Genomic DNA, 27,763 nt, shown 5'->3' on the forward strand with positions numbered 1-27,763 from the left:
TTTATAGGTCTGACCACTTTACTTGGGTTCTAAGGATCAAACCCTGGTCCTATGTTTGCAAGGGAGTACTCTACCAACTGTGTGCTATCTCCCTAACACTGAATCCTGATCCTTTGATATGTGCATATCATGTATAATATCTGTCTATCTACCTGGATTTGGTTTTTAAATTTTTTTGTGTATGAACATTTTGCCTGCATGTGTGTATATGCACCGTGTATGTGCACCATGTATGGGGCCAGAAAAGGGTGACGGAGTTCCTGGAACTGGAGCTATAAATGGGTATGAGCCACCATGTGTGTGCTAGGAACCGAACCTAGGTCCTGTGGAAGAGCAACTTGTGTTCTTACTCACTGAGCCATTGCTCCAGCCTCTATGATGTCTGCTTTTTATTCTTCATAGATACAGTAATTTGTAGAAGTATACAGACTATTGCTTGACTTTTTAATTTTTTTGGTGGTGCTGGGGATAGAATCTGAGCCTTCTATATACTAAACACGTGGTGTATCACTGAGCCGCGTCTTCAGCCTCAGTACAGCATCCAGATGCACGGACTGTGTGTGTAAGGAACAGAGCTTGGCTTACTCGTCCCTTCAGGCGCTCCTCATTCCCGGTGTCTGGAACACTCAGGATCCTGTCTACTGGCTGCTTTGAGATGTGTTAATGTCAAGGGAAGGTGTGATACAGCGCTAAGGGTTGGCTCTCTTCTGCTGTTCCCAGGCTCCCTGCTGCACTGTCCTGTATTTTATCAGTTTAGTCTCCACGAAACACCTTGTCCCTATACTCTACACTGCTGCTGTTAGAGGGGGAGGGGTCCCACGTTCCTAAACCTGTGTGTATATGTTTGTGCATGAGTCCATGCGTATGAACACGTATATAGATGGCAAAGATGGCTTCTTCCCTCCCTAATTTTTTTTTTAAAGACAGAATCCCTTATTGAGCCTGGAGCCTGCCAAGTCTCGACTGGCTGGCCAGAGGGCCCCAGGGAGCTTCCTGTGTCAGCCTTCAGTGAATTGGGGTTGCTAAATGCCTGCTACCATGACTGGCTTCTTTACACAGGTTCTGAGGGCTCGAACTTAGGTCCCCATGTTTGCCAGAGCGATAACTTCTCCAACTGTGTCACCTTCCCAGCCCTGTTATTGTTTTAAAGCATGTTGTCAATGTTCTTCTACCCCCCTGACTTAGGTGGAAAGACACAGGAAGGTGAGAGGGATACATTTCCCTCCCTCTCTAGACTGCAGCTGTGGCCTGCCTGTTGCTTTTGCTGAGTGCATCCTAGTTTGGAATGTGTTTGTATCCTGCACGTTTAGGTTGACTATCAAATAGGGCCTGTTTTCAGTTCCAGTCAGCCCTTTGGGACATCTGTGTAGCTACACCAGCTTGCCTTTGGTTGGAAGAAGAGTTGTCAGAGATCACACAGGTCATTGGGCCATCCTTCCCTGGGGGGAAAAAAAGCAGGCTCTCGGCTGCTTCAGGAGGAATTGCTTTTCCTGGGAAGGTGCTTTTGTTTGTTTGTCCCACCCCCCACCCCTGCCACCTTCAGCTAAGTGTTTCCTGAATCCGATGGCTCTGTATTGAAGTAATAAAGCACGCCTCAGGCAGTAGTCCGGGTTGATTATCTCACCCCTCAGGTGGCACAGTAAGGCACAGGCCAAAGCCTGGGCAAGCAGCGTTGTTATTAAGAAGGGGATTTATGGGGAAAATAAAAACCCTGGTCGTGCAACAGCATGTGCCGTGCTGTTGCGGATGTTCCCTCATGCCTGAGGAGTGATGCTGTGTTCACAACACCCCTGCCACTCAGTCTTCCAGACACAGGACAGCCTTGGTCATCGACTAGGATGCAAACTTGCACAGCCAGGGGGTGACCAGGGGGTGACCTTGACCTTCTTACCCTCCTACCTTCCTCTCCAGTGAGGGGTTGTAGGTGTGAACCACTGTTGAGTTTTTGACCACTTGGCATAAACCTAGACTTGAGTTGGAGGAGGGGATGGCAATGGAGGCTGTGCCACCATCAGATTGGCCTGTGGGCCTGTCTGCGAGGCAGATTACTAATTGACTGAGGAGGACACCCCCACTGTGAGCAGTACCACTCCAGGACGGGTGGTCCTAGGATGTATAAGGATGTAAGCTAAGCAAGCCAGTGAGCAGCTCTCCCCTATGGCCTCTGCGTCAGGTCCTGCCTCTGGTTTCCTACCTTGGAGTCTCTGGCTGACGGACTACAAGTCATAAATTCAAATACACCGCAGCCTCCCCAGGTTGCTTTTGGCTAGTGTTAAATGGCAGCAATAGAGAGAAAACTAGGACAAGGAAGCCACATCCTCGGAGCCTTGCCCTCTCTGCTCTCTATCTTCATTGCTACAGGGTTGGATTCAAGAGGCCCAGGAGTTTACCTGCTTTGTTCATGGACTCCCCGGACTTGTTAGAAGGAAGTTTAATAACCTTATGTTTTCCCCGTGAACACATAAGCCACACATTTCAGAACATGTAGGATTCTGGAAGCTTATCCACAATACTATGATTCCCTACTCTCAGTTTAGTTGGAATAAGCCACTTCTAGAAGGCAAGCTTTGCTGGGGCTCTGAGGTTCTGATGGGTCAAGCCATATGCTGTGGTTTTGATGCCGATGTACTATAAAGATCACACACTGAAGCTTGGTCCCTACTGGGATGGGACCCCTAAGATTAGGGGGTTAGTGCAGAGTTATTAGATAGTAAGGGCTCTGCCTTTGGGAGGGCTTAATGGATGTGTGTGTGTGTGTGTGTGTGTGTGTGTGTTTATGTGTGTATGTGTATATGTGAGTATGTATGTCTATGTATGTCTATGTATGTGTATATGTGAGTGTGTTATATGTGTGAATATGTATATGTGAGTCTGTGTTATGCGTGTGACTGTGTGTGTGTTATGTGTATTGTGGTGTTTGTAAAAAGATAAAGAGAGGAAGGATATGTTCTGGTAAATGTGTGGTGAGCTGTGGGGAAAGGGGGTGCCTCCACAGGCTGATATTGAGGCATCTCTTCTCCACTGAGGGACCAGCCACACAATGGTAGAGTATGAAATAGAGTTTATTTAGGGCATGGGGAGGGGGAGTTGGGAGGGTAGTAGAGACAGAGGAAGGGAGGGAGGGAAGAGAAGAGAAGTGATGTAAAGTAGAGACTAGCTATGAGCACGTGGGGGAGGGAATGGGGAGAGAGTGGGAGCAGAAAGGCAAGAGCAAGAGAGAGCAGAAGGGGCAAGCAGCCCCTTTTATAGTGAGTCAGGCATACCCAACTATTGCCAGTTAACTGTGGCGTGGAGCTTAGACAAAATGCTAACATGTATAAGTGTGTGGTGTATATGTGTGTGTATCTGTATGTGAGTATATATGTGTATGTGTGTGTGAGAGTGTGTATGTGTATGTGTGTGTGTGTTGTATACCCACACTGATCAGCAGAGGGTGCAAGGTCCCCTGGAGCTGGCATTACCGGCAGTTATGGTCCAGCCATTGTGAGAGCTGAGAGCCAAACCAAGAGTAGCCAGTGCTCTTAAACCACTGAGCCATCTCTTTAGTCCAGTGGCCATCTGTTTTTGAACACGTGCACTCAACTTCAAGGTTGACCAAATCGGGGCTCTCTGAGGATTCTGATGTAAATCTGGACTCTGAAACCAGAGTTGCTATATAACCAAGCAGATTTATTCCCAGGTACACTCACAAGTAGCACAAAGTGCACGACCGCACACAAGTGTGTATGTGACTATCCCAGCGGCACGAGTATCCGTTCCCAAGAAGTGAGAGTGCTTTGCTGCTGAGCTAGCCCCAGGCTTGGTCAGCCTTCGTATGCCAGCCGCCTGTACGTCCGCTGGAGGAATCCCCCTGGGCTCTCCTGTCGTCTCAACCTAGCTGTTAGGTTTAGTTTGTTAGTGTCTGTGTGCCGCATAGAACGTCGGTCTTTGGCCTTGGTTTCTGGTGACATCATCTTCTTTCTGTCAGGCTGGTTCTGGCTTTATAGATGTGGGGATGAGTTCCCTTTCTCCTCAGTCTGTCCCTCTTATTCTAGGCAAGTGCTCTGTCACTGGGCGCCTTGTGAGCTGTCTCTTTTACTTCGAGTTTGTGGTAGACTGGCTTCCAGTTATTCCATGCATCTGGTAGGACTCACTGGGTAGTCCACTGACCCTGGGATTTTCGTGGCAGTTTTAAATGTTGAGCCCGTCTCTTCATTTGTCCACGTGCTCCCTGGAGTCCTCGATTCCTTCTCAGTTCCAATCCCGTTGTCCTCAGAATGCCTCCATCTTGTCTTGGTTGCCATTAGTGTGGTATTCCCTTATAATTCTTATTTCTGGAAAGAGGGTTTTAATGTCTCTCCCATTTCTAATTTCAACGGGTTCAGATGTTTTTTAGTTTTTCCTTGGTCCCCCTAGTATTTATCAACTTTGCCGATATTGTCAAACAGTGGCCTTTCTGCTCTGTGGTTTTTTTTTTTTTTTTCTGCTGTTTCTGGGCCCCAGCCTTCTTTGTTTCCTTCCAGCTGCTCACTTTGGTTTTATTTCCTTTTCTTAAGGAAGGAACTTACTTTATTCATTTGAGATTAGGACACTCAACATCTGTGACCAGTGAGCTGGCTTGGCTGGTCAGGGCGCTTTCTGCCAATTCTGACCACCGGAAGGTGAGCTCTGGAGCCCACATGGTGGAAGGAGAGAAAAGACTCTGTAAACTGTCTCTGACCTCCACACATGAGCTGTGGCACACACACACACACACACACACACACACACACACACACACACTGTAAGCAAATGGTGTGATATAATTAAACCCAGGTATGTGTATCCCTCATGTCTCAGTATTACTTTACAAACACCTGCGAGCTGTTCCTTCATCTCCCACCCCGTAATGTGCACATTCTGCTGGGTTCCTTTGACCTTCTGGCTGTTGACAAGCACATTAATTGCCACACAGTTGTGAATGATCCAGCTGTCATCTGTTACTGACTTGTAATGCCATCCCTGTGTGGCTTAGTTCTATCTTCTGACGTCGTCTCTCAGGAGGACGCTCCCCTTTGCATTTGAGAAGAACTTGTGTCCAGATGGGCAGGTGTTCTATACTTGTCAGTTCCTTGGGGCTTTTGTGACTTTCAAGCCTTGTCCTTTCTTTTTAAGGTTTCTTATGTGTAAGAGTGTTTGCCTGCATGTGTGTCTGTGTACCATGTATGTACAATGCCCATGAAATAGGAGCATCAGAGCATTGTGAGATTCGTGTAGGTACTAGGAAGTGAACCCAGATTCCCTGGAAGAGGAGCCAGTGCTCTTAACCTCTGAACCACCTTTCCAGCTCTCTCATTAGCTTCTAGATAGTTCTGCCATCGTGGGTAGGTGTGGGAGTCCCCAGCTGTGGCTGTTGAGATATCAGTTTCCCTGTTTGGAGAAGTCAGGTATCCCCTGTGCATCAGGCTGGTTCCTAGTGCACGGGGGCTTGATCCCCTTCACACCATCCGTGTGCGGCCTGCTGGTTTCATTGGTATTATTTCTGGCTATATAACTTTTCTTTGTTTGGAAAAAATGGTCTTTGAGAGATTTTGCATGCAGGTCTGCTGCTGCTGAATTATCTGAATTTTCATGTGGCCAAGGAAACCCTCATTTCTCCCTTATTTTTTATGCAGAATATAGAATTTAGCTTTTTTAAAAACATTTTTTTCATTGAAAAAAATTTTTTTCATACAATATGTTTTCACAGAGCTCTTACGGATCGCCTAGTTTCTGAAGGCAAGTATGTATGGGCCATACTTAATTTAAAATTTTGTGTTTTAAAATTTTAAAATATGTTTTGAGTCTGTGTCTGGTATGTGTGTATCACGAATGCAGGAATCCATGGAGGCCAGAAGAAGGTGTCAGATCCCCTGGAAGTGGAGTGGCAGGAGGTTGTGAACTATCTGATGTGAGTGCTTAGAACTGAACCCCAGTCCTCCGAGAGAGCAATGGGTGCTCTTATTGGTTAAACCGTCTCTCTCTCCAGCCCTAGACCATGCTAAAACTTTTGTTGAAATCTTGGCATTTGAAATAATACATGTATGAGATTATGACAGTTATGTTCTCAGCCCTCTGCACGTTCTATTGCTGTCTGTGTCTTTTATGGTTTGGTGACTTTTCTAAACACTTTGTAAGGTTGGGCCCCTGCTTCACATGGCTACCAAGTGTCTGGTTGATTAGCTTCATAGACAGAAGATGGCAGGGTATTTTCTAAGTGCTTAGGGAACAGCAAGTCTTCCAGGTTTTCTGGATGCTACCCTTGCTAGAGCATCCATTTCTCCTCTCGCAGCCAGTGTCCCTCCTTGTTACACAGGCCCTTCAGGTACCTTGTTACACAGGTCTTCCCAAGAATGCACCTGAATCTGGAGGTACCCATGGCCCTGTGCACTTGAGTGGCCTGCTAGATTTCTGGGAAAACGTGGGAGCCTTCTAAAACCTCAGCTGTTCCTTTTAAGGTTTTGGCTAACAGATTTTTGTGTCACTGCCTACTCATTTAGAAAGCTGTAATTTTAAAATTGTTTTAAATCACATTAATTAATTTGTTTGTTTGTTTGTTTGTTCATAAGCATGTATGTGTGTTGGCATATGCCATGGTATACATGTAAACCTTAGGGGACAACTTACAGAAGTGGGTTCTCTGTCTCTGTCTCTCTGGTTGTGTGAGTGTGCATATGAGTGTGTACTCAAAATTCAAGTGCGTGTGTAGAGGTCAAAAGACAAATTTGCTGAAATCAGTTCTCTCCTTCTACCACATGGGGCCTGGGGCTTGTACTCAAGTTCCTGGCTTTGCATCAAGTGAATCTGCACTCTGAGCCCTCTTGCCAGCCCTAATGAGCCCTTTTCGTGAGTCAGTGCTGCCAGACTGCCGTGAGGTAGCACCAGCCATCGTTGGAGGCTCCCTTGGGTGCCGTTTGGACCGTTCAGAGTCCTTGTCACTGTCGTTGCCGTCGCCTTTGTTTACAGTGCTGCTCTTCAAGGGCACCAGAGGGGCTGGAGAGATGGCTTAGTGGTTAAGAGCACTGACTGCTCTTCCTGAGGTCTTGAGTTCAATCCCAGCAATCACATGGTGGCTCACAACCATCTATAATGAGATCTGATGCCCTCTTCTGGTGTGTCTAAAGGCAGCGACAGTGTACTCATATAAATAAAATAAATAAATCTTAAAAAAAAAAAGAGCACTGGAGACTCTGGACAATTCCTTTTGTTTTGTTGTCTGAAACAAGTTTACCCTCTGCTGCCTGCCTCAGCCTCACGAGTACTGGGGTCACAGGCAGGCACCACCACATCCAGCAAGAATTAGAACTTTTTAACCTCTTACTGCCTACCTCAGAAATCAGTCAGCAGTGCTAAAGCCTCTTTAATTAACAAAACAAAAGAAAACCGTATTTGAGAATTTCATACACATTGGCAATGTATTTGGATCATAGTCACCCCTCCAGCTCTTCCCAGAACTCCCCACTGCTCCTGCCCAACTTCATATCTTCTATCATTTTAGAATGTGTCCAGTTAGTACTCTCAGTGTATTGCATGGGGATAGGGCCACCTAAGGAGCACAGACAACCAGCACACTCCTCAAGACAACTGACTCTTTTCCCCCCAGCAGCCACCAGTAGCTTCTTTAGCTCTGGTAGCTTTCTCTGGTAGCCAGGGGTGGGACTTCATGAGTCCTCCCCCATCTGTGATGGATGTTGACTGGCTTGGACTGACACATGGCTGAAGATGTACGCTGAAAGCCCACAGATGCCAAGCCAGACTACTATACCCAGCAAAACTATCTGCCAAAGTTGAGGGAAAAAGAAAAGCTTTCCACGATGAGAGTAGGTTGAAGGAATGGCTGGAACACCAGCCTTGCACAGGGTATGGGAAGGGAATACTTGCTGGGAGGCAGCAGGAAGCAACAGCAAGGTTAGGCCAGTGATTAACTACAGTAGGCCTAAGAAAACAAGTTCTTAAATAATCTTTATTCTGCTCTCTTGTTCTTTGGACATGCTGTAGACAGTGTAAACATGACTTTGTTCCTCTTAAGAATGGTCAGAAAGGGGCAAACAGCAGGTTAACCATGTTTACAAGATGCAGATGGTGTAATCTGTTCCCTTTCCTCTCACAGGGATTTAATGTACAAAATGTCAGTTTTACCAGAATGGCATAGTTTGCACAACCGGAAGCTGTCATGTTCCCGCCCCCACTCCTCACCATGCAGAGTGCAAAGGACTGGCCTCCAAGATTTATGCAGACCTTCTTCATCAAGTGAGTATTCAGAAGTGATTACTACACCGTCTGCAGATACCACTTACTGTCAGGCACAAACTCAATTGAAAGCATCCTTGAGTGAGTTCCCATATCCTCCTGATACCCCATGTGGAGACATGGGCCCTTGACACTTTCCTCAAAGTCATGTGTACTTTTAGGTCAGGATTTGGCAGGATTTGAACTCAGGATATGTGATCCTGAATTCTGTCAGCTTAGTGGTTGTGCTACTTAGTAAATGACAGTTGTACAAATTTGAACAGGCCTGTCCCCCAGCATTATAGAATTGCAGAGGAGTTAAACAGAGCATAACAAATGTTCCCAGGTAACCCTTGCCTCAGCCATCTAGGTTTTCCATCACACAACCTTCTAATTTCATGGTTTTGAGATTTATGTCTAGATTGTGTTTGTGTTTTTATGGAGGGTTGAAGGTCTACATCTAGATTTTTCTTCTCATCCTTTTTCTCCTGCTCCTTTTTTGAAGAACCTGGGCTAGCCTCCAACTTACAGTGTAGTTATGGATGACCCTAAACTTCTGACCCTCCTGTAACCACTTCCCAAGCTCTAGGATTCTAGGTGTGTGCTCTATGCCCAATTTCTGTAGTGCCTGGGATGGAACCTGGGGCCTCATGCAGGTTAGGCAAGCTCTCTACCCACCAAGCCATGCCCCCATCAAGCCACGCCCCACCGAGCCATGCCCCAACCTCTAGACTCACATTACACTGGATGTCCATTAGCTAAGACTCTCTGTTCCATGTTGTGTTTTACCTGACTATCATATACCCTGCAGAAGTTTCTTACCTCCCTCCTCCATGTGGCTGCTTCTAAATTTGGAAATTATGAGAAAAAGACTGCAAATATATATTTGCCGAGTAGTTTTGGTGGGGATGCAAGTCTTTGAATCATTTGAATTCTTCCTTCAGTTTTAGAGGCAACATTTCACTTGATGTGTGTGTGTGTGTGTGTGTGTGTGTGTGTGTGTATCTTTAGATATTTACTCATGTCCTCCTCAATACATTTGTTACTTATAAGTAGTCTTCGGAGCACTGGTTCCCTAGTTCCAGATGGGTACCGTTGACAGGTGCATAGGGCTGGACTTGATGAAAGGCTGGCCCTGCAGGAATGCAGCCAGCGAGTAAGCAACTGGAGCAGACAGAGCACTGAGACTGAAGCAATCACACTGCAGTGAGAGCTCAGGCTTGAAACCCAAAGGATGCAGGATGGAGTGGGGGCATCGTGAGGGAGAAATGGGCCTGCCCTATGAGCAGAGACAGGCACTAATCATATTGGACACATGCTTGGTAGTTGGTGAGACTTTACTCCAAAGCACCTATGTGTCTACTACTAAGCCTAGGGATACAGGCTTGATTTCTGATGGCCACCATTGACCCTAACGTATGATCCGTGGTTAAGGAGAACGATGAAAAAAGTTACACAGTAAAATGCAGCCCCATCCTAGCTCACAGCTATGAAGTGGTAAAATGGAGGTCTTAGTGTAGTTAAGAAGACCATAGAGCAAGTAGACCCGTGTGTGTGTGTGTGTGTGTGTGTGTGTGTGCTCTCACACTGAGTCCACACATCTATCACTCAGAGTCCTCAAAGGCTAATTATGAAAGAGCCCCCTAGAAGCTGGTACATGCATGTTTCCCCCAAAGAATACAATAGGCATTAGCTTCTGAGTTTCCCACCAGAATAAGATCTTGTCTATTAGCAGTAGTTACATTTAAGTTTTAATTACATTTTTAAAGTGTGTATGCACGTCTGGCCACATGCTCACATGCTATGTAGTACAGGTGTATGGGCCACAGCACATGCATGTGACAACCTTGGGTGGCAGGCCTCACCTCCTGCCTTAGGTATGCACAGCCCCTTCTTGTTCACTGCTTCTCAGACCAGGCTGGCCAGACGGCGAGCATCTGGGGATTATGTCTCTGTCCTGTCTTAGTGTCACGGGCATTATAGATGTCAGCTTCTGCCATCAGCTTTGCCGGAAGTTTTTGGGAGCCAAACTCGAGTCATCATGTTTGCATGGCAAGCTTTATCCTCTGAGCCATCTCCTGAGCCCTTGATGACGTCTGTCAGCAGTGGTTGAAATTCTCCTTCTCAGCTCACACAGCTGTGTTACCTGCTCCATTCGCTGCCCGTTTCTGCATGCCAGGCTGGTCTTTACCGCTGTGAGCATAATTGTTCTTCCCTTGAAGATGCAACCCTTGGTCCGCTTTTGCCTCAGCCATGCTACGTCTTTATCATTTGCTCCCAACATTCGCCAGTTATAGTTTTTAAAACTTACTGACGTGTTTTGTCTTTTGAAAAGTTATTTCTTGGGCTGGAGAAACGGATCAACTGTTAAGAACACTGGTGACTCCTGCTGAGGACCTGGGTTTGGCTTTCAGCATCCATATGGCAGCTCATACCCATGGTAACTACAGGGGATATGATGCCCTCTTCTGACTTTCAGGAGCACCAGGCACTAATGTGGCACACATACCTAAACACAGGCAAACACACGTTTATTTATAATGTATAATTATTACATATAAATATACATTACATAAATAAATAGAAATACATTTGTTTATAAAGTAAATAAGTGAATATAAATTCTTTTTTATAGTTATGTCTACAGGGGAAGGGAGGCTATGCAGTCAGCAAAGTCCCTTCTGAACAAGCATGATTGACTTTAATTCCCAGAACCCATATGAAAAATCCAGACGTGGTGGTGTTTACCTGCAGTCTCAGAGAGGCAGATCCCTAAACCTCAATACCATCCACCTGCCTTGCTCAGTGGGTAAGCTCCAGGCCAAGGGTGAGACCCTGTAAGTACTCTAGTACAAGTGAATTTTTTCCAAACTCCCATACACACACACACACACACACACACACACACGCACACATGCACACATGCACACTTGCACACACATGCACACATACACACATTGTCAGTGGGCGGCAGCAGCTCAGTGCTCTGAGGTCCATGAACGCTTGTGGATTTGGACATGAAGCTGTGTAACATGCACAAGCAGACAATGGTAAATAAACACACATGCTCAGATACAGTCTTTTTCTTTCTAAAAGTAGTTTTGCCTGGGGCTGGAGCACTGGGTCAGCTGTTAAGAGCTGTTCTTGTAGAAGACTTGAGTTCTATTGCTAGTACCCGCATCAAATAGCTCATAGCCGTAACTCCAGCTCCTGGGAATCTGATGCCTTCTTTTGGCCTTGTGGGCTCTGCTTTCAGGTGGCACACACACATGCACATATGTCATGTGGACGAGAGTCACAAGTTAAAACATTTTTATCTCTGTGTTTCTACCTCACATTTACCGGTTCTATTGTTGCATGGAGTCCGCTACTGAGCCCAGAACATGAGCCATGTCTCCGGCCGAGCCTGCATCCCATCCCTTCTGAGTATGAGTGGCAGTGGCAGAGTAGGGCCCCCAGACTCCTCAGTCTTCCAGCTCCACCGACAGTATCTACATGGGAAGGGCTGCGGCTGACTCTGTTGCCTTGCCTCCAGCCTGCAGCAGGCCCCTGATGCTCCCTGGGCAGAGACTCCCACGTGTTCTGTAGGACTTGCTTTGCCTCTTCACCCTGTAGCCAGCTTTTGGAGAACATCTGCCTCAGCTGGGGGAGACCTTACGGGCTGGGAATTGTTACATGGCTCTTTGCACTTTCCTGGCTTGCTCCTCACATGCATTTGACCAAGGGCCCGAGATGACAGTCTGTCTGCCCCCTTTTCCCTGAAGAGAGAGAAGGCACTGTCCTTCTGGGATATCTAGGACCAGCTTGTCCTGTCTGGTATTTGGTTTCTGTTGTGTTTTCAGGTCTTGGCGTGGTTTGGAACTGTACAGATTTATAACTCATCTTGCTTGGCCTTATGGCAGGCCTAGAGTTGTGGACTGCTGCAGTTCTTTAGCTTGTCAACTAGTACTGGAAAGCTTGTTCAGTTGCCCTCCAGGAAGATGGCATTGATTGCTTCTCCCAGCAGCAGTTGAGGTTTGGGTCTAGCTTTTAGTTCTAGTTGGATGGGCTGTATTGGCCTGTGTCTGAGGGGCTGTATTGGGCTGTGTCTGAGGGGCTGCATTGGGCCTGCATCTGAGGTGCTGCATCAGGTTCTGTCTGAGGGGCTGCATCAGGTTTGTGTCTGAAAGGCTGCACTGGGCCTGTATGTGAGGGGCTGTATCATTGGACTTGTAAAACCAGAGGCTTCTCTCAAATACTTCCATAGTTTCAGGCTGATACTGTCTGTTGCCTCTAAACCACAATTCTGAGTGTCAAGTTGGGGCTTCTTGGAAAGCAATTAAAAAGTACACAAAAGAGTCTGAGAAGAGATCTCAGGGTGGAGGCATCTACTGCCAAGAGGGTCCCCTGTGACACCCTGCAGGCCCAGAAAGAGTTGCGCACTCCAGCTGAGTTACACCACACAGCTCCTTTGTGGGAACCAGCTGCTGCTCAGAGTCTCAGTGTCTGGAAGAGGAAATGGGAGAGTGGAAGGCCCTGCCTTGCTGAGAATCCTCGGGGGTCTGATGAGAGGTTCCAGAGTATTCCTCTGCCTTCAGGCTCTGTGTTTGGTCCTCTGCCCACTGTCCCTCCCTGGCTGCATGTTCTGGAATGTCACATGTGTAACCAGTTCTATACTGATTTCCCCAATAGGTTTCAGGTCATATGTCCACTGTTTGTCTGGTTTTATTGTTACACATTAGTTGCAGACAACTTACACAGGCTCCACAAGGCCCCTTGCCCTACTGTTTAGCCAGTAGCATAATTGGTTTAGGTCCTCATATCACGCTTAGAGGCAGGGTCCTGATCTACTTCTCAAGTCTCCACCCATCCCTGAGCCACACTGTCTGCAAGACCTGGTCAGTGCAAGAGCTGGCACACCATGTCTTGGTTTGCCAGTCTGTGGTCCACATTCAGGATGGCACCAGGGTCAAGCTGTTTTCCTCACGGTCCAGATGTATGACATCTTCTCCGACCCCCTTCCCAGGTTTCTTGTTCCTTTAGTTCAGTCTCTGTCGTGGCTGGAAATGATGTACTGTTGTTTCTCTGGTGATCCCTGGGCCTGCCTGCTTCCTCCACAGACACCCAAGCCCCTTTGTTCTCTCAGACAGACTCAGGTTGCTCCCACACAGAGTGCTTACAAAGCCACTCTGATCCATGTTTAGAATGTAGTCACCTCTGCTTGCTAGCTGGTGGTTCATTTCTAACATTCTGGTCTTGGCTCCTAAACTCCCCGAGGAGGGATCCTGGACCACCTGTCTGGCTAGACCAGCCCACAGTGCCACCATCCCATACACCGCTGATCTCTTGCCATCCTTGCTGCATTCACCACCATCTGTCACCACCCTGTGACATACTGGCTGCCTGCCCTTGTCTGTCTTGTCCCCTCCAGATGGTAGGTTGGACTTGTTTGCCCAATGTGGTGTTCTTGGCACCTGAACTGGGCCGATAGTGATTGGTGTTCTGCTAGTAGCTCTGGAATGGAGGATCCCATTTCCAGCAAAGTAGAGGCTTCCTAGATACCCCTTCTTTCCTGGCCCACCCCCCCATGCTTTCTGTGCTGCTGGCTTCTGGCTCCCACATGGCTTTGCCCTACCCCCAGCCTCCTGATCTCCATATTATAGATTCAGCCTTCAAGAGGGCGTGTACACTTAGACACTCCACACTGAACTCAGGCCTTTTCTCTTTAGCCTTGGCCTCCTCTGCCGCAGGTGTTGGTTGCAGGGGTGAAGCCCCACACACAGTTCCTTGAAAGAACAACAGCTGCATCTTTCTTGCATGGTGCTGCTGGTCGTAGGGACAGATGCGGCTGATGCCATATACAATCAGGAGTTGGAGTTGGGGAGAAAACTCCACCCATTCTTGCTGGGAGGAGGGACAGTTGACTGTGATGGTTATTTTCATTGCTAACTAGAAGCAATCTAGAATCACCTGGGTGAGGGGCTTTAGGAGGAGGAGTTGTCTGGATTGGATTGGCCTGTGGTCATGCTTGTGAGGGGTCTTCATAATCGGGCTTGAGGGGGGAAGGCGCACCCTGACCATGGGCGAGACTGTTTGATGGGCTGCATGGAAGGGGGAGAGCGAGTCCAGCATAAGCATCAGGGCATCGATCTATTGCTGCCTCCTTGGATGAGGGTGGAATATGACCATGGCTTCAACTTCCTGCTGCCTTGACTTTTCTGGGTGATAGATGGTAACCTGGGATGAGATAGACTGTAACCGGGACAGAGATAATGTAACCCGGGATGCGACCTGGGACAGAGAGAGAGAGAAAAATACATCCTTTTGCCTATAGAGGGGAGGGCTCACCTTGGCCATCTTGGAAACTTTCATCTCCTGAATGGTTTGCTGTCTTCTGAGTCATAGGAGGCCATGATTACCTATTAGGCTTCATGGGCTTCACTGTTTTTTCCACTTCCCATGACTCATCAAATCAAACATTCTATGTGGCCTCTGCACTTTAAAAAGTTCCCTAATATTCTTACTTCCTGTTTCGTGACCTTCACATTAGATAGCTCCATAAGCTCTTGAACAGCTGGGATTATCTGACCTGTCTACACCACAGGCCTCCTCCCCCTTCCTCTTCCTCCTTCCTCTTCTTCCTCTCCCTTCCTCCTCCCCTGCCCTTCTTCCTCTACCCTTCCTCCTTCTCTTCCCTTCCTCCCCCCCTTACTTCTCCCCTGTCCTTCCTCCTCCTCTACCTTTCATCCTCCCCTCCCTTTCTTCTTCCACTACCCTTCCTCCTATTCTGCTTTTCCTCCTCCATGTGGTAACAGAGGGTGGTGGAGGAAGGACATTGAGTTCTGTCATTCTGTTGATGGGACATCCCATAACCAGAAAATGAGGCCCCAGGTCTGGAACATCCCTGGTTCTTGGCTGTGCTGCCTTGATTGGACTCCTCTTGTTTGCTCTCATAGCCCTACTTTCTCCCTGCTGTTCCTTCTTGGGGACATCCAGTTGCAGCTGTGTGGTGTCAGTGTGAGGACAGTACATGGCAGAAGCAACCTAAAGGAGAAAGGTCTCAGGCTCACTGCTGTAGAGGCTTCAGTCCATCATGGCAGAGCAGCTCAATTCCCCAGAGTGTTTGGTGGAAGTTGTTTATGTAATAGACCAGAAATGGGGGGCAGGGGGAAGCAGATGGAGAAGGACCACACCAGGGGCTGGATATAACCTCCAAAGTTCCCTCTCTAGTGATCTGTTTAAAACAGATAACAAGTAGGTTCTGCTTCTAAAAGGTCCCCCAGCCTCTCCAAACAGTACCAACACCTTCTATAAAGCAACCATGCCACCCCAAAGCAACCACCTTATTTCTAGGTCTTCATTGCCAGGAGGTTATCTAAGCTTGTCTTTGTACCTTTCTGGTCTCCTGGCTACCTTCCTGGAGGAGGCTGTGGGCACTGAGAGTGAACAGCATCTCCCCAGTCTCTCCAGTGGAGGCGTACACAGCTCTGGGCTGTAACAGAGTGACTCCAGGACTTGCCCATGGCCTAACCTTAGGAGGTGAGAGGGGGGCAGATGTCCACTATGACATGACTTGGGAGCCCACGCTGTTTTCCTGTACCACCATTGACAAAAGAGCCCTGGGGATGGTTGCACATCACCAAGGTGTTCTCTGATTCCCTGGTCTGCTCTGGGCTACTTGGGGTGAAACCCTTCACTCCCCTCAGGGCTGATAAGAAAAGCACATTCTAAGGAAGAAGCTATATGCAGGGCTCCCTGGCTGCCCTTGTGAGTATAAAAGACGAGGCCTTAATGAAGCCTTTGACAAACAGGAGAATCTGCTTTGTGAGAAAAAGCCTATGCAGTAATCATGAGGGGCATGCCAGGCTGCCATTCTCAGCCTCTCAGCCAGGTATGGAGTATCAGGCAGAGCACCCAGGGCCTGCACACTGGTCCCAGTGGGTACCCTGGGGCTCTGAATTACTACATTTCTCTCCACAATCCCTGTCTGGGATTGAAGTCAGGGAGGTCTGTAACCTATTACCTCTCATGGGTGACATGTGGGCTTCTGAGGCCTGAAGCATCAGTTGGGACTCCCCGTCCCCAGGACATTGACGCTCCTGATGCTTATACAGAGCGTGGTGAATACCTGCATGTTGCTTCTCCACAGCCAGGCTGTTCACATCTCCAGCCTTGGGAAGGAAAAGGATCCCAGCCAATCGAAGATTTCCCTGCAAGAAACTGTCAAGTTCGTGTAAGGAAGACAGGATACTTTTGCTGGTCTATTAGCTCTAGATTTGATGAGGAGCCTTGTTTCAAAAAATAAAGTAGAGAAGAGATTCAGGAAGACATCCATAGTTGGCTTTTGGCCTTCACATGCACATGTACCCATCCATGTACACTCAAACACACACACAAACACACACACACACACACATACACACACACACACACACACACACACACACACACACAGAGAGAGAGAGAGAGAGAGAGAGAGAGAGAGAGAGAGAGATGTCAAGCTTGATGACCTAAGTGTGATACCTGGACTCCACAAGGTGGAAAGAGAGAACCCCCTCCTCCGAGCTATCCTCTTGAAGGACCCTAGGGGCTTTCACCAGCCTTACACCCACTGCCTCAGGTCAAGGCTAGGCTAAGTTCCATTCTCCACCCACAGTTTATGGGAGGAGCAGGAACATTCTTGAAAAACCACAGAATGTACTGACTGATAGTCACCTGACCCCCTGGTCCCAGATAGAGTACAAATGCCTGTCACATGCTTGATTCAAAGGCCAATACACTTAGCCAATAAGTTTAAACTGTAATCTTGCTGATGTAACCTGTACCCAGTGCACTGGACTAATAAACCTCTTGCTTTTGCATCGATCCCTGATCTCTTGTCTCATTCATGGGAGTCTCAAATAGATAAGACTCAATTTGGGTCTTACATTCTGACCTCCACAAGCATGTGCTGACACTCTGGCACCCGCAGATGTACACATACATGCACACAGAGAAAACTAAGAAGAGAGATTGACTTATGAGACACATTTCTTCCATTGCCCAAGCTTTCTTTCCATAGCCCATGCCCTTGTAAAGGAAGGTCACCATCACCTCTTTCCCTTATGGATGTGATCCCATGCTAGCCAAATTCCCGAGGGGAAAGCCCATTTTCCTTGTCCGAGGCATTAAATGAGTAGACTCGTGAATAGGAAGCCCCGCTGGGCTCTGCAGCAGCGTGTGTTGCTATCTTGGTTTAAGTGTGCTCACTGGGTGTCTCTTTTACAGCCACCGCTATGGCCAACCCAATTCTGTCCTTCTCAGACATTGAGCGGATTTTATCTCAAAAGATTTCCTGCAAAAAGGATGAAATTAAAAAAGTCTTCCAGATACTTGACCCAAGCCATAGCCAGACGGTGACCAAGGGGGAGCTGAAGCGCGCCATCACGGCGTTCCTTATGCCGCTCACCAAGGATCAGTTCCAGGATTTGCTGGCCCAGGTAGGATGAGTGACCTGGTATGGTCTGTTCTGGAAGAGCCAGGGGAGTGGGCAGAGAAGCATGGGGCCTGCTCTATCTTCTCCTCACCATCTTGCATGAGCAACCACGTGCTCATAGTTAGCACGCATGGTGCACCTGTCATTTCTTCCTTAAAAAAAAAAAAAACTCCTATCTAAAAGTAGTTGGTCGACTTATATGTATAAAGATTTGTTTGTTTGCTTACTTTTTATTTTTTTATTTTTTTGAGCTAGGGTCTCACTTTGTAGCCCTGGCTGTTCTAGAACTCACCGTGTATATCAGAGTGACCTTGAACTCACAGAGATCTACCTGCCTCTGCCTCTCAAGTGATGAGATTAATGGCATGCCCCTCCAGAACCAGCTTAAATATTTTTTAGACTATGCATTTGTGTGTGTGTGTGTGTGTGTGTGTGTGTGTGTGTGTGTGTGTGTGTGTGTGTTATATGCATATGGAGGGCAGTGCATGCAGAGGTCAGAAGAGGGCATCAGACTCCCTGGATCTGCAGTTACAGGTGGTTGTGAGCTACCCGATGTGGGTGCTGGAAACAAAATTGGGGGTTCTCTGCAGGAGCAGTATACTTTATGCTGAGCCTCTCAATGTATATTTTAGAACCTAAGACTTCAGCACTTGTCATGTGGAGCTTTGTGATGCTCCCACGTAGTCTGGTGGTTAGGCATCCTGAGCTCAGCTGCTAGGTGGGGATGCCGTGATTCAGGGATGGGCAGGTGCTTTAGAGGGGGTGGGGATGCCGTGATTCAGGGATGGGCAGGTGCTTTAGAGGGGGTGGGGATGCCGTGATTCAGGGATGGGCAGGTGCTTTAGAGGGGGTGGGGATGCCGTGATTCAGGGATGGGCAGGTGCTTTAGAGGGGGTGGGGATGCCGTGATTCAGGGATGGGCAGGTGCTTTAGACGGTCCAGTGGCTGCTGCACAAACAAGAGACTGAGTCTGGATCCCCAGAGTCACACTGGCAAAGTACTATCCATCTGTCACTGGTGCTGGGACCGAGGGGAGGGGTAGGACAGGCAGATCCAGAGGCTCTCTAGCCAGCCATTGTTAGAGGAGGCCTCTGCATGCATGTGCACATGCATATATACACACATGTATATACAACATGCACATGACTGTACACACACAATAGATAAATATAATCTTATAAACATAAGAGACGGGTAGGCTAAGGAGCATGTACTGTGTGTCGGACATGGGCTGGGAGTGGGGCGCATATGGAAGCCTGACTATTCCCTCTAGGGGCTCATGGCTCAGGAGATGTAGAGTTTAAGAAGGCCTGGGTCAATGGTCCTTACAGGGAGCAGACTTCCTGTTACTGAGGTTGGGACTCCAAGAAGTCTGTCTGGGAGGGGCATTTAAGCTCTCTGCTGTTGAGTTTGGAGGAGGTGTCAGTAAAATAGAGAAAGGAGGTCTTTATGCACAGACAGCGGGACAGTCTGTTCTGTCCCAGACTGTAGGAGCCAGGGACAGTGTGCAGCTAGGAGGATGCTAGGGCCTGGGGATGCGTGTGCATGGTGAGGGGCCTTGGGCCAGCCACTAGTGTGCCCAACCAGGACAGTGGAAAGAGTAAGAGATTTCTGGTTCAAGCTCTCAGAGCCCTGAAGGAAAGTCAGCGGGTATTCAACACTAGCAAGTCTGCGAGGATCACAAGAGTGGAGAGTTCATCTGGGGTATTGGGAGTATTCTTTCTAACTCAAGGACTGAACTTATGCACACGTGTACATACACGTGTAATCACACTTTCTTCCTTTATCCCTTCTTAACCAGAGTCTAACTTCATGATATGGTGGAGCTTTTAAAAGTCAATTTCATTTTAGAATTTGATGTCTACACCGCCCCCCAGGTCAATCTGCATATGGTTAACACTTGGTTGTGTGTTACAAACAAAGGAGTTCAGTGGATGGTACCTGTCTCTAGGTTCTTGTTTCAACCCCAGGAGGTCATCACATTTCTCTTATTGACTTAAAAAAAATGTGAGATTTAGTGGGGTGTGGTGAAACACACTGTAACCTCAACACTAGGAAAATCTCAAGATTTAAGATTTTAAGGCAGGAAGATCTCAGATTCCAGCCTAGCCTGGGCTACATAGCGAGCTGGAAGCCAGCCTGGGCTATTGAGCGTTGTGCTTTTGTTTCTTCTTGTGCTGATCTCCTGGCTCTTCCTCGGTTTTTTCAGGAGGTGCTGAAAAAACAGTTTTAGTCAAAGATAATGTTTAGCTTTGTCTTCTTTCAGGCATTTGGTTTTATCCCTGTGATCTCTGTTTTAAAAACACGATATTCTCAGTATTTTTCAGAGTGGATATCAGGCATCTACCAGTTCCTGAATCTACTAGGTTTTCCCTACCCTCCCAGCATTGCTATTGGCCCATCATCCTCTGAGTCTACAACTTTAGACATTGCGGTTTGTTTGTTTGTTCTTTTAAAGATTTATTTATTTTACATGTGTGAGTACACTGTAGCTGTCTTCAGACACACCAGAAGAGGGCATCAGATCCCATTACAGATGGCTGTGAGCCACCATGTGGCTGCTGGGATTTGAACTCAGGACCTCTGGAAGAGCAGTCAGTGCTCTTAACTACGAGCCATCTCTCCAGCCCTAGACATTGCGTTCTAACGTCCAGCATTTCATTTGGCTCCTCTATCAGCGTGTTTAGATTTCTCTCTTCTGTTTGACTTCCTTTTACTTCCTTAAACACAGTGTGAAAGAGCTAGTCCTTGCCCGGTACGCCTAACACATTGCTCATCTCTCAGTTGCCCCCATGGATGGGCTTATCTGAAGAGAAGGGTTATATTTCATGGTTGCCCATATTCACGTATGTTTGGGTAGTGACACAGACCAGATTTCTCCAGTGAAATATCGTGTGGGCCATACAGGTAAACTTTCTAGTAGTTGGCTAAAATAAACTTCATTTATTTGTTTATTTGGTTGTGTGTGTGTGTGTGTGTGTGTGTGTGTGTACATGACATGATGTACATGTGGGGGTCAGTGGACAACTGTGGGAGTCAGTTCTCTCCTTCTACCGTGTGAATCCTAGAAATTGAATTCTGGTTGCCAGTCTTGGCAACAAGCTCCACTACCTCCCAAGCCATGTTGCTGCTGGCCCAGAAATTAATTTTAATAATGGTTTTATTCAATCATGAATGTTCAAAATGCTATTGCATTTCACCGTTATCACTGTTCATATGAAATTGTCCGTATTGTACCTTCTTTAACATCTGAAGTCTTTAAACATGGTGGGCACCCACAGCCCACCACAGCGTCACAGACCCGACTGACTCTGACATCATGAAACTTATGGTTGAAGCATTAGATTAACATCCCCAGGTTTTCAAACATAAGACATTTCTCAAAAACAGAACCAATGGAGCTTTTGAAATTTAGGCTAATTAGCACTAAATAAAGCGAAAAGCACTTAGTCACTTTTATTGGTCACATCTCTAGTGTTTAGCAGCCACATGGGGCTTCAGTGGAGCCTCTGGCTTCTGTGCATCCCTATGTCTTGCCTTCATTTCCTTCTGTCTTGCCTTAGTTTAGATCTTTGATGTTCAGCTGGACTGCCTTGGCGTTTGTACACATGAAGTCAGCTTGACACTTGGACTGATCTTATAGCCAGAAAGTGGGTGTCTTCCCAACCACCCCCTCCTTAGGTGCTGTGGTAGTTTTTGCTTCTGCATATTAGTCCCATAGGCCAGAAAGACAGAGCTTTCTGTCTTTTTAAATATACTATTTTATTAATTATTTGGGAATTTATTATGTACATAATGTATTTTGATAACACCCACCCCTATTCTCCCCAATGCCTCCCAAACCCATCGACCTCCAACTTCCCATCTTCCCATCTTCTAAGGGCCCCTAAGTCCAGTCTGCTGCCCCATACTCCTAGGTGTGAGTATCCACTGGACCATGGTTGACCCACAACCCGTGTCTACCTCCCCATGTGCCACAGACTGGCCTCAGCTCTTCAGCTGGAGCTGGGAGCTTGTGAGGCCCAGCTTCTGCCATGCCAGAATGTTGACTGGCTTGGTCACCCACAGGTGTTGTGCTTTTTTCTCGCTGCCGTGAGTTCATGAGCACAGTGGACCTGTCATGTCCAGAAGACCTGCTGTGCTCTGAGTGTCTCCAACGTCTGGTTCTTAAACTCTCCACCCATCCCCCCTTCCACTATGGCCTGTGAGCCATGAGTGTGTGTGTTTGTACATATTGTACATATCTATGCATATACTTGTGTGTGTATATACACATGTATGTGTGCATACGTGTATATGTTGTATGTATATGTGAATGTGTGCATATGGTACATGTGCACATATGTGTGTATGTTGTGTGTGTGTGTGTGTGATATAGATGTGCCATTTGTGGATGAACACTCCAATGGCACTTACTCTGTCTGCTTTGATTAGTTGTGAGTTTATGCCTTACCCACCATCTACTGCACAGAGAAACTTCTCTGATCTGGTCTGGGAACTGCACGAATTTGTGGTTTAGGTGTACAGGTTTCAAGGGCAGTTTGATGTAATATGCATTTAGCAGAGTAAGGCTGTCCACCCCCCCCCACTCCTGGGTTTTAGATAACCAGTGTTGAGTAGTGACTTTGACCTGACCTGAAGCTCTACACCCTGAGAACTGGAAGCTCTCTCCCCACCTGTCCCTTCTAGGTTTCAACTCTCTCTAAAAGCTGCTGTTCTCCATCCCCCAGAGCCGTTAGTCTGTCACTGCCATGGCCTTGTGTTTTGAAAACAAAGTCATAGGCAAGTTGAGTGTAGAATGCAGAGAACACCTTTGTCCTAAGCCTTTTGAGAAGAAACTGTGTTGTTACCTGCAGGCTTTGTGCCGTATATTTTCTTCCAACCAGGTTGTTGCCCCCTGTCAGCCACAACCCAGCCTTGCCTCATTACTCCCAGGCAAGCCTCAGACAACAGTGCATTTGCCCCATGCCCACCCTGTAGGTCCAGGTCATGGTCAGGCCCTGCCCTTGGTTTGGGTTCCCATTTGGTCTCTGTCAGTCTGAGCCAGTTCCCCCATCTTTCCCTGGCTCTGCTTTGGCTATTGAAGGAGTTTCCATGTGGCTTCACCTGAGGTATCCTCAGGAGCCTGCAGTGGCAGCTTCTCTATGGGTGTGTCCCGGCCACCTTGTGCTCTGCCTGGGTTGCCTTGATTCCACGGTGTCCCGGAGCTGCTGGTGCTTGCCTTGGCCACTTGAGAAGGGAAATCTGTCAGGCTTTCCAGGGTGCACCCTTTGTCGTTAATATTCCATGAGGGAAACTTTGAGATGAGTAAATATTCCGTTTCTCATCTGACTTTCAATCTGTTCACTCACTGTTTACATATTCACAGGGACTTGAGGTCTCCTTGTAAGTGGGTTATGAATCATTATTTATTCACCTCAGCGTTTAAATCATCCCTGTGCAGCCAGCAGGAGCCCCTCTAGTCTGCTTTCCACAGCCTTGGACACAACTCCGTTACTGCGAGGACTTTGTTTGCTTTCCATGTTCCCTTTGCCTGAGTTTTGGAATCAGATGATTCTCAGGGTCTCAATCAAGAGATACCAGAGCGGGTCTCTCTAGAGCTCTGCTAATCGTGGGTGACTGGAGGAGGATGCCGGGAACCAGGGTCTAGGCAGTGGGTGGCTCACATCACTGGAAGCCATCACCAGAACCTTCTCTGTGGGCACAGTTCTAGGAGTCCATTGGTTTACACGATTGGCTCCCTACACTGACCGTACCTCCATTTCTGTGTCTCACAAAGTTCAGTGTTCAAGCTTGCCTGTATCTTCAGTTCTCTGCCAGCATTCTAGGGAGCAACTGCCTCTCCTTTTCCAGTGTCATAGCCACCCGCTCAATGAGTGAGGAGTCTGGACTACGTCATCCTTAGCGTGTTTCCTTGCCCAGCCTTTCTGTTACATGGCTTCTCTCTCCAGCACCTCTTCTTGTTTTTGGAGGCTGCCCATCTCTTCTCAGGGTCTTCCTGCAGCAACCTGACAGCAGAGGGTGTTGCATGAGAGACTGGCTGCTGTCTACATTTTTAATAGCAGCTTAATTAAGATTGAATGTGTGCCCTGAATACCTAATGAGCCCATGCTTGTTAGGAGTCATCTTCCCCCACCCCTTCATCCGCTGGGAGTGACTTATCCACTGTTTGACACTGGAGGTGCCAAATGTTTGTTTTAACTTTCCTTCCTTCCTTTCTTCTTTCTTTCGTTTGCCGCTGTCTTACTGTATAACCCCAGTGTGCCTGGACCTCACTCTGAAGATGCAGCTGGCTTTGGTTATCTGCCTGCCTCTTCCTCCCAGGTACTGGCCTTAAAAGGAGTGTGCGACCTGTACCTGGCAATTCCGAATGTTTCATATAAATGGGATCATAGCCTGTGGTGGTTTGCCCCAGGGAGGAGCACTATTAGGAGGTTCGGCCTCTTCAGAGTCGTCAGAGTAGGTGTGTCCTTGTTGGAGGAAGTGGGTCACTGGAGGTGGGCTCTGAGACCTTCTTCCTAGCTGCCTGGAAGATAGTAGTCTTCTAGTGGCCTTCAGACCCAGATGTAGAATTATCAGTTCCTTCTTCAGCACTAGTCACTGCCATGCTCCTGCCACGATGATACTAGACTGAACCTCTGAACCTGGAAGCCAGTCCCAATTAAATGTTATCCTTTATAAGACTTGCTTCAGTGATGGTCAGCTATGGAAACCCTCACTAAGCCACAGCCTGTGTGCATTTCTGTATTAGGGCTACTTTCACTTAGCGTTAGAGCTCTGTGCTGGGGCAGCACCGGCATCTTTTCTATGGCTGTCTGCTGTGCCAAAGTCTCCAGCCTTCAGGATCTTCAGTTTGTTTCTGCTCTCTGATGTTGTGAACATGGCCGCCATGAACGCTGACTCACTCTCTAGGGGACCTGCTGAGGCTGGGATGGCTCTAACATGGGAGTATTTCTGACATATGAAGACCATTTGCCCTTTTGGACACTGGGTGTCTCCTCTGAAGCCTGATGTGCGACAAACACTTTATACCAAATGGAGAATTAAAACATAATCTCTGGTTGGGCGTAGTGCTGGCACGCCTTTGATGCCAGCACTCAGGATGCAGAGGCAGGTGGACCTATGAGTTCGAGGCCAGCCTGGTTTACAGAGCCAGTTTCAGAACAGCCAGGGCTACACAGAGAAATCACACCTCAGGGAAAAAAATATCTGTTTTGTCCTTCCAGCCAAACTCTGATGTCTTTTGACAGCAGAGACAGTCTCTTCAAGCTAAGCAGCTAGGCAGGAGGAGAAAAGCACAGGAACCACGGCTGTTTTCCAAAGCAGCCATTTCCTGAAGTTACCAGGCCCTGGAGACCTTTTAAAGAGCAGATCATGGCTATCTCCCCCTAACAACAGGCAGGCTTCCTCGAAGCCTGGAGCCTCCCTCCGGACCCATGGTCAGTCCCGGGGTCCAAGGGAATGAGCTGAGTGACTAGTCCATGGGTGGCACCCTTCCTCCTTAGTTGGCAGCACAACTGGAAATGCATAAAACCAGTAAAGGACTTCATAGTCATCTGCCCTAAGAGTTAGAATAGAGTTTCGGAAGCAGTCTGTATATCCCTTAGTTCTTTGGAGAGCCACATCAGGGTACTTTAATGTTGGGGCATCACAGACTTTGTGGTGGCCTGCTCTGTGTTTTCATGAGGAGTCTCTTGAGTACGAACGTGGATCTACCCCTCTTGTTGGCATCTGCATCAGCCATGGAGGCAGGAGTTCAGCCTTGGCTTCCTTTTCCCATTGCTCCCTGTCTTAATTTTGGCGACAGGGTCTTTTCACTGAACACAAAACTTGCTGATTGGCTAGACTGATTGGCTACTAAGCCCCACCACCTGCCTGCCCCTCTGTCCCCTCAGCACAGGGTTCCAGGTTTGTGCTTCCATGCCTAGTTTTTTCATAGGTGCTGGTATCTGATCTCAAATCTTCCTGCTTGTGTAGCAAGCATTTTACCCTGTAAGCCATCTCCTCAGCCCAGTCATAGACCATTTAAAGACCTAAAAAAAGTCTTTTGAGCAAACGGGTTTCAGAGAACTGAGTTCTGTGCAGCCCCCGTGGTATTCTAACTGAGAGAATGAGGCTATGGGAATTCTCAGCCTGCTAGACACAGATTGTGAAACTCCCCCATCTCCAGCTTGGAGCTTGCTTCCTGCAGTCCACATGTGCGTGGATGCTTATGAATTTTAAACACATATAGCAGGTCCCTAGCTCCTGAAGAGCTCGGTGCTGAGCAGAGCCTTCCTGTCTCTGTCCAAGGAGCTTAGCTCTGGACACCAGTCATGGCAGGGTGCATCTGCAGTTAGGATTGAAATGTGCTGTCAGGGACTCTGAGATTATTAACATCTTTGCCCAATAGGATGTGCAATAGGATGGCTCAGGCTCTGGAGTCTCAGACCTCTGGCACTGACTGGCAGCAGCACCATGTAGGGTGGCCCTGAGCTGTGGAAAAGGACTCTGCAGGTGACTTAGGGTGGCTCCTGTCAAACCCTGAAAGTTGTCCTGGGGCTATTTATTGGGTGTAATCTGGCAAGTGTCTTCTCTCATTTTTTATTTTCTCTCTTTCTATGCGTGTGTGCATGCGTGTGCACGTGTGTGTATGTGTGCTGTTTCTCAGGCACACTGTCCACCTGGTTTTGAGACAGGCTCGCTTATTGGTCTGGCACTTACCTTCTAGGTGAGGCTGGTTGGCTAGTGTGTCCCAGGATCAACCCATCCCTACCTTCACAGCACTAGGATTCCTGAGCACATGTCCCCACACTTAGCTTTCTAAATGTGGCTTCTGGGGATTGAACTTGGTTGGGTCCTTGTAAGTATTTTGCGAACTGATCCCTGCCCCCAGGTCCCCTTTCTCTTTTATCACCCAGAACATCCCATCTTGAACCAACGTCTGACACATTCTTGCACATCTTCTGTCAGGTTGGGAAAGCTTTGAAGTACCTGCCGTTTTCCTGTCTGGCAGCGCACACAGCATTAGAGGTGGCACCACAGTGCCCTGTGCAGGTACAGCTTCTCTGTAGGAATAGCGTAAGCCCGCATCCCTCTGGCCTCGTTCCCTAGTTACATGCTTTAAATTGGGAAGAGAAATGTATCCTTTGGGGAACACTGAGATAACCATGCTAGGCTTTGCCACTTCAAGGCAAGGTAAATACCAACTCAGTTTGGAATCGTTACCTGTGAAGGATGGTGTGTTACGTTAACACGTATGAGACTTTAATCATATATTCTTATTGGTCAGATACTTATATACATACATTCTAGATCTGTAATCCTTCTTGGGTAATTATCTTCATTTTAAAAAGTTCAACTTTGTACTAGAAATAAATCCGAACTTACAGAAAATTTTCCATAAGAGTGACACTAAAAGCACGTGTGGCACAGGAATCCTTAGGTCCCTCCGCTTCGACCTGTTGGAGGCACAGCCGTCCCCTCACTGTCTTCTCCTGGGATCTCCTGTGTATGCGTGCGTGCACACGTGGACTCACTAGCAATATACTCAACATGCACAATGTGCATATTTTTAAGACATTTATTTTTATGTGTGTGAGTGTTTGCCTGTGTGTATGGATGTGTACCATGTCTGTGCAGTGCTTGTGAGGACCAGAGGAGGGCACTGGATAACTTGGAACTGGTGTTACAGATGGTTGTGAACTGTCACGTGGGCGCTGGGAACTGAACCTGGGTTCTCTAAAGGAGTAGCCAATGCTCTTAACCCCTGAGCCGCCTCCCCAGCCCAGGGCTAGTGTTTTTATCAGTGAAGATTTACAGTACAGAACAAGGTCTTCACCAACACTCCACACAGGTTTGTAGTGCTCCCTGCCACAGTTCCACCACTTTTTCATCCCTCCCTTCTGCCCGGAAGTCCTCCCTTCCACCCCTTCTCTTCTCCCCAGCAGTCCTCCCTTTCACCCCTTCCCCTTCTTCCCTGCAGTCCTTCCATCCATCCCCTTCTCCATCTCCCCATTTCTCCCTTCCATCCCCCTTTCTTCCATGGCACTCCTCCCTTTACTTTCACACATATTATTTTTACATTTAATCTTAGCTGCAAGG

At 47.7% G+C, this 27,763-nt stretch overlaps 1 protein-coding gene across 1 annotated transcript in view; it reads left to right on the forward strand.

The window, feature by feature from the left end:
- Positions 1-27,763, forward strand: part of EFCAB6 (EF-hand calcium binding domain 6) — a gene marked incomplete at both ends in the record, with an annotated part of 175,142 nt that overhangs the window by 2,870 nt on the left and 144,509 nt on the right. Inside the window, 2 exons of the mRNA XM_080939474.1 lie at positions 8,108-8,247; positions 17,473-17,684. Coding sequence (XP_080795600.1) covers positions 8,108-8,247; positions 17,473-17,684 — 352 coding nt within the window. The remainder of the gene's footprint in view (positions 1-8,107; positions 8,248-17,472; positions 17,685-27,763) is intronic.

This window comes from Micromys minutus (genome assembly GCF_963924665.1).
Source record: "Micromys minutus genome assembly, chromosome: 27".
NCBI classification, from domain to species: Eukaryota; Metazoa; Chordata; class Mammalia; order Rodentia; family Muridae; genus Micromys; species Micromys minutus.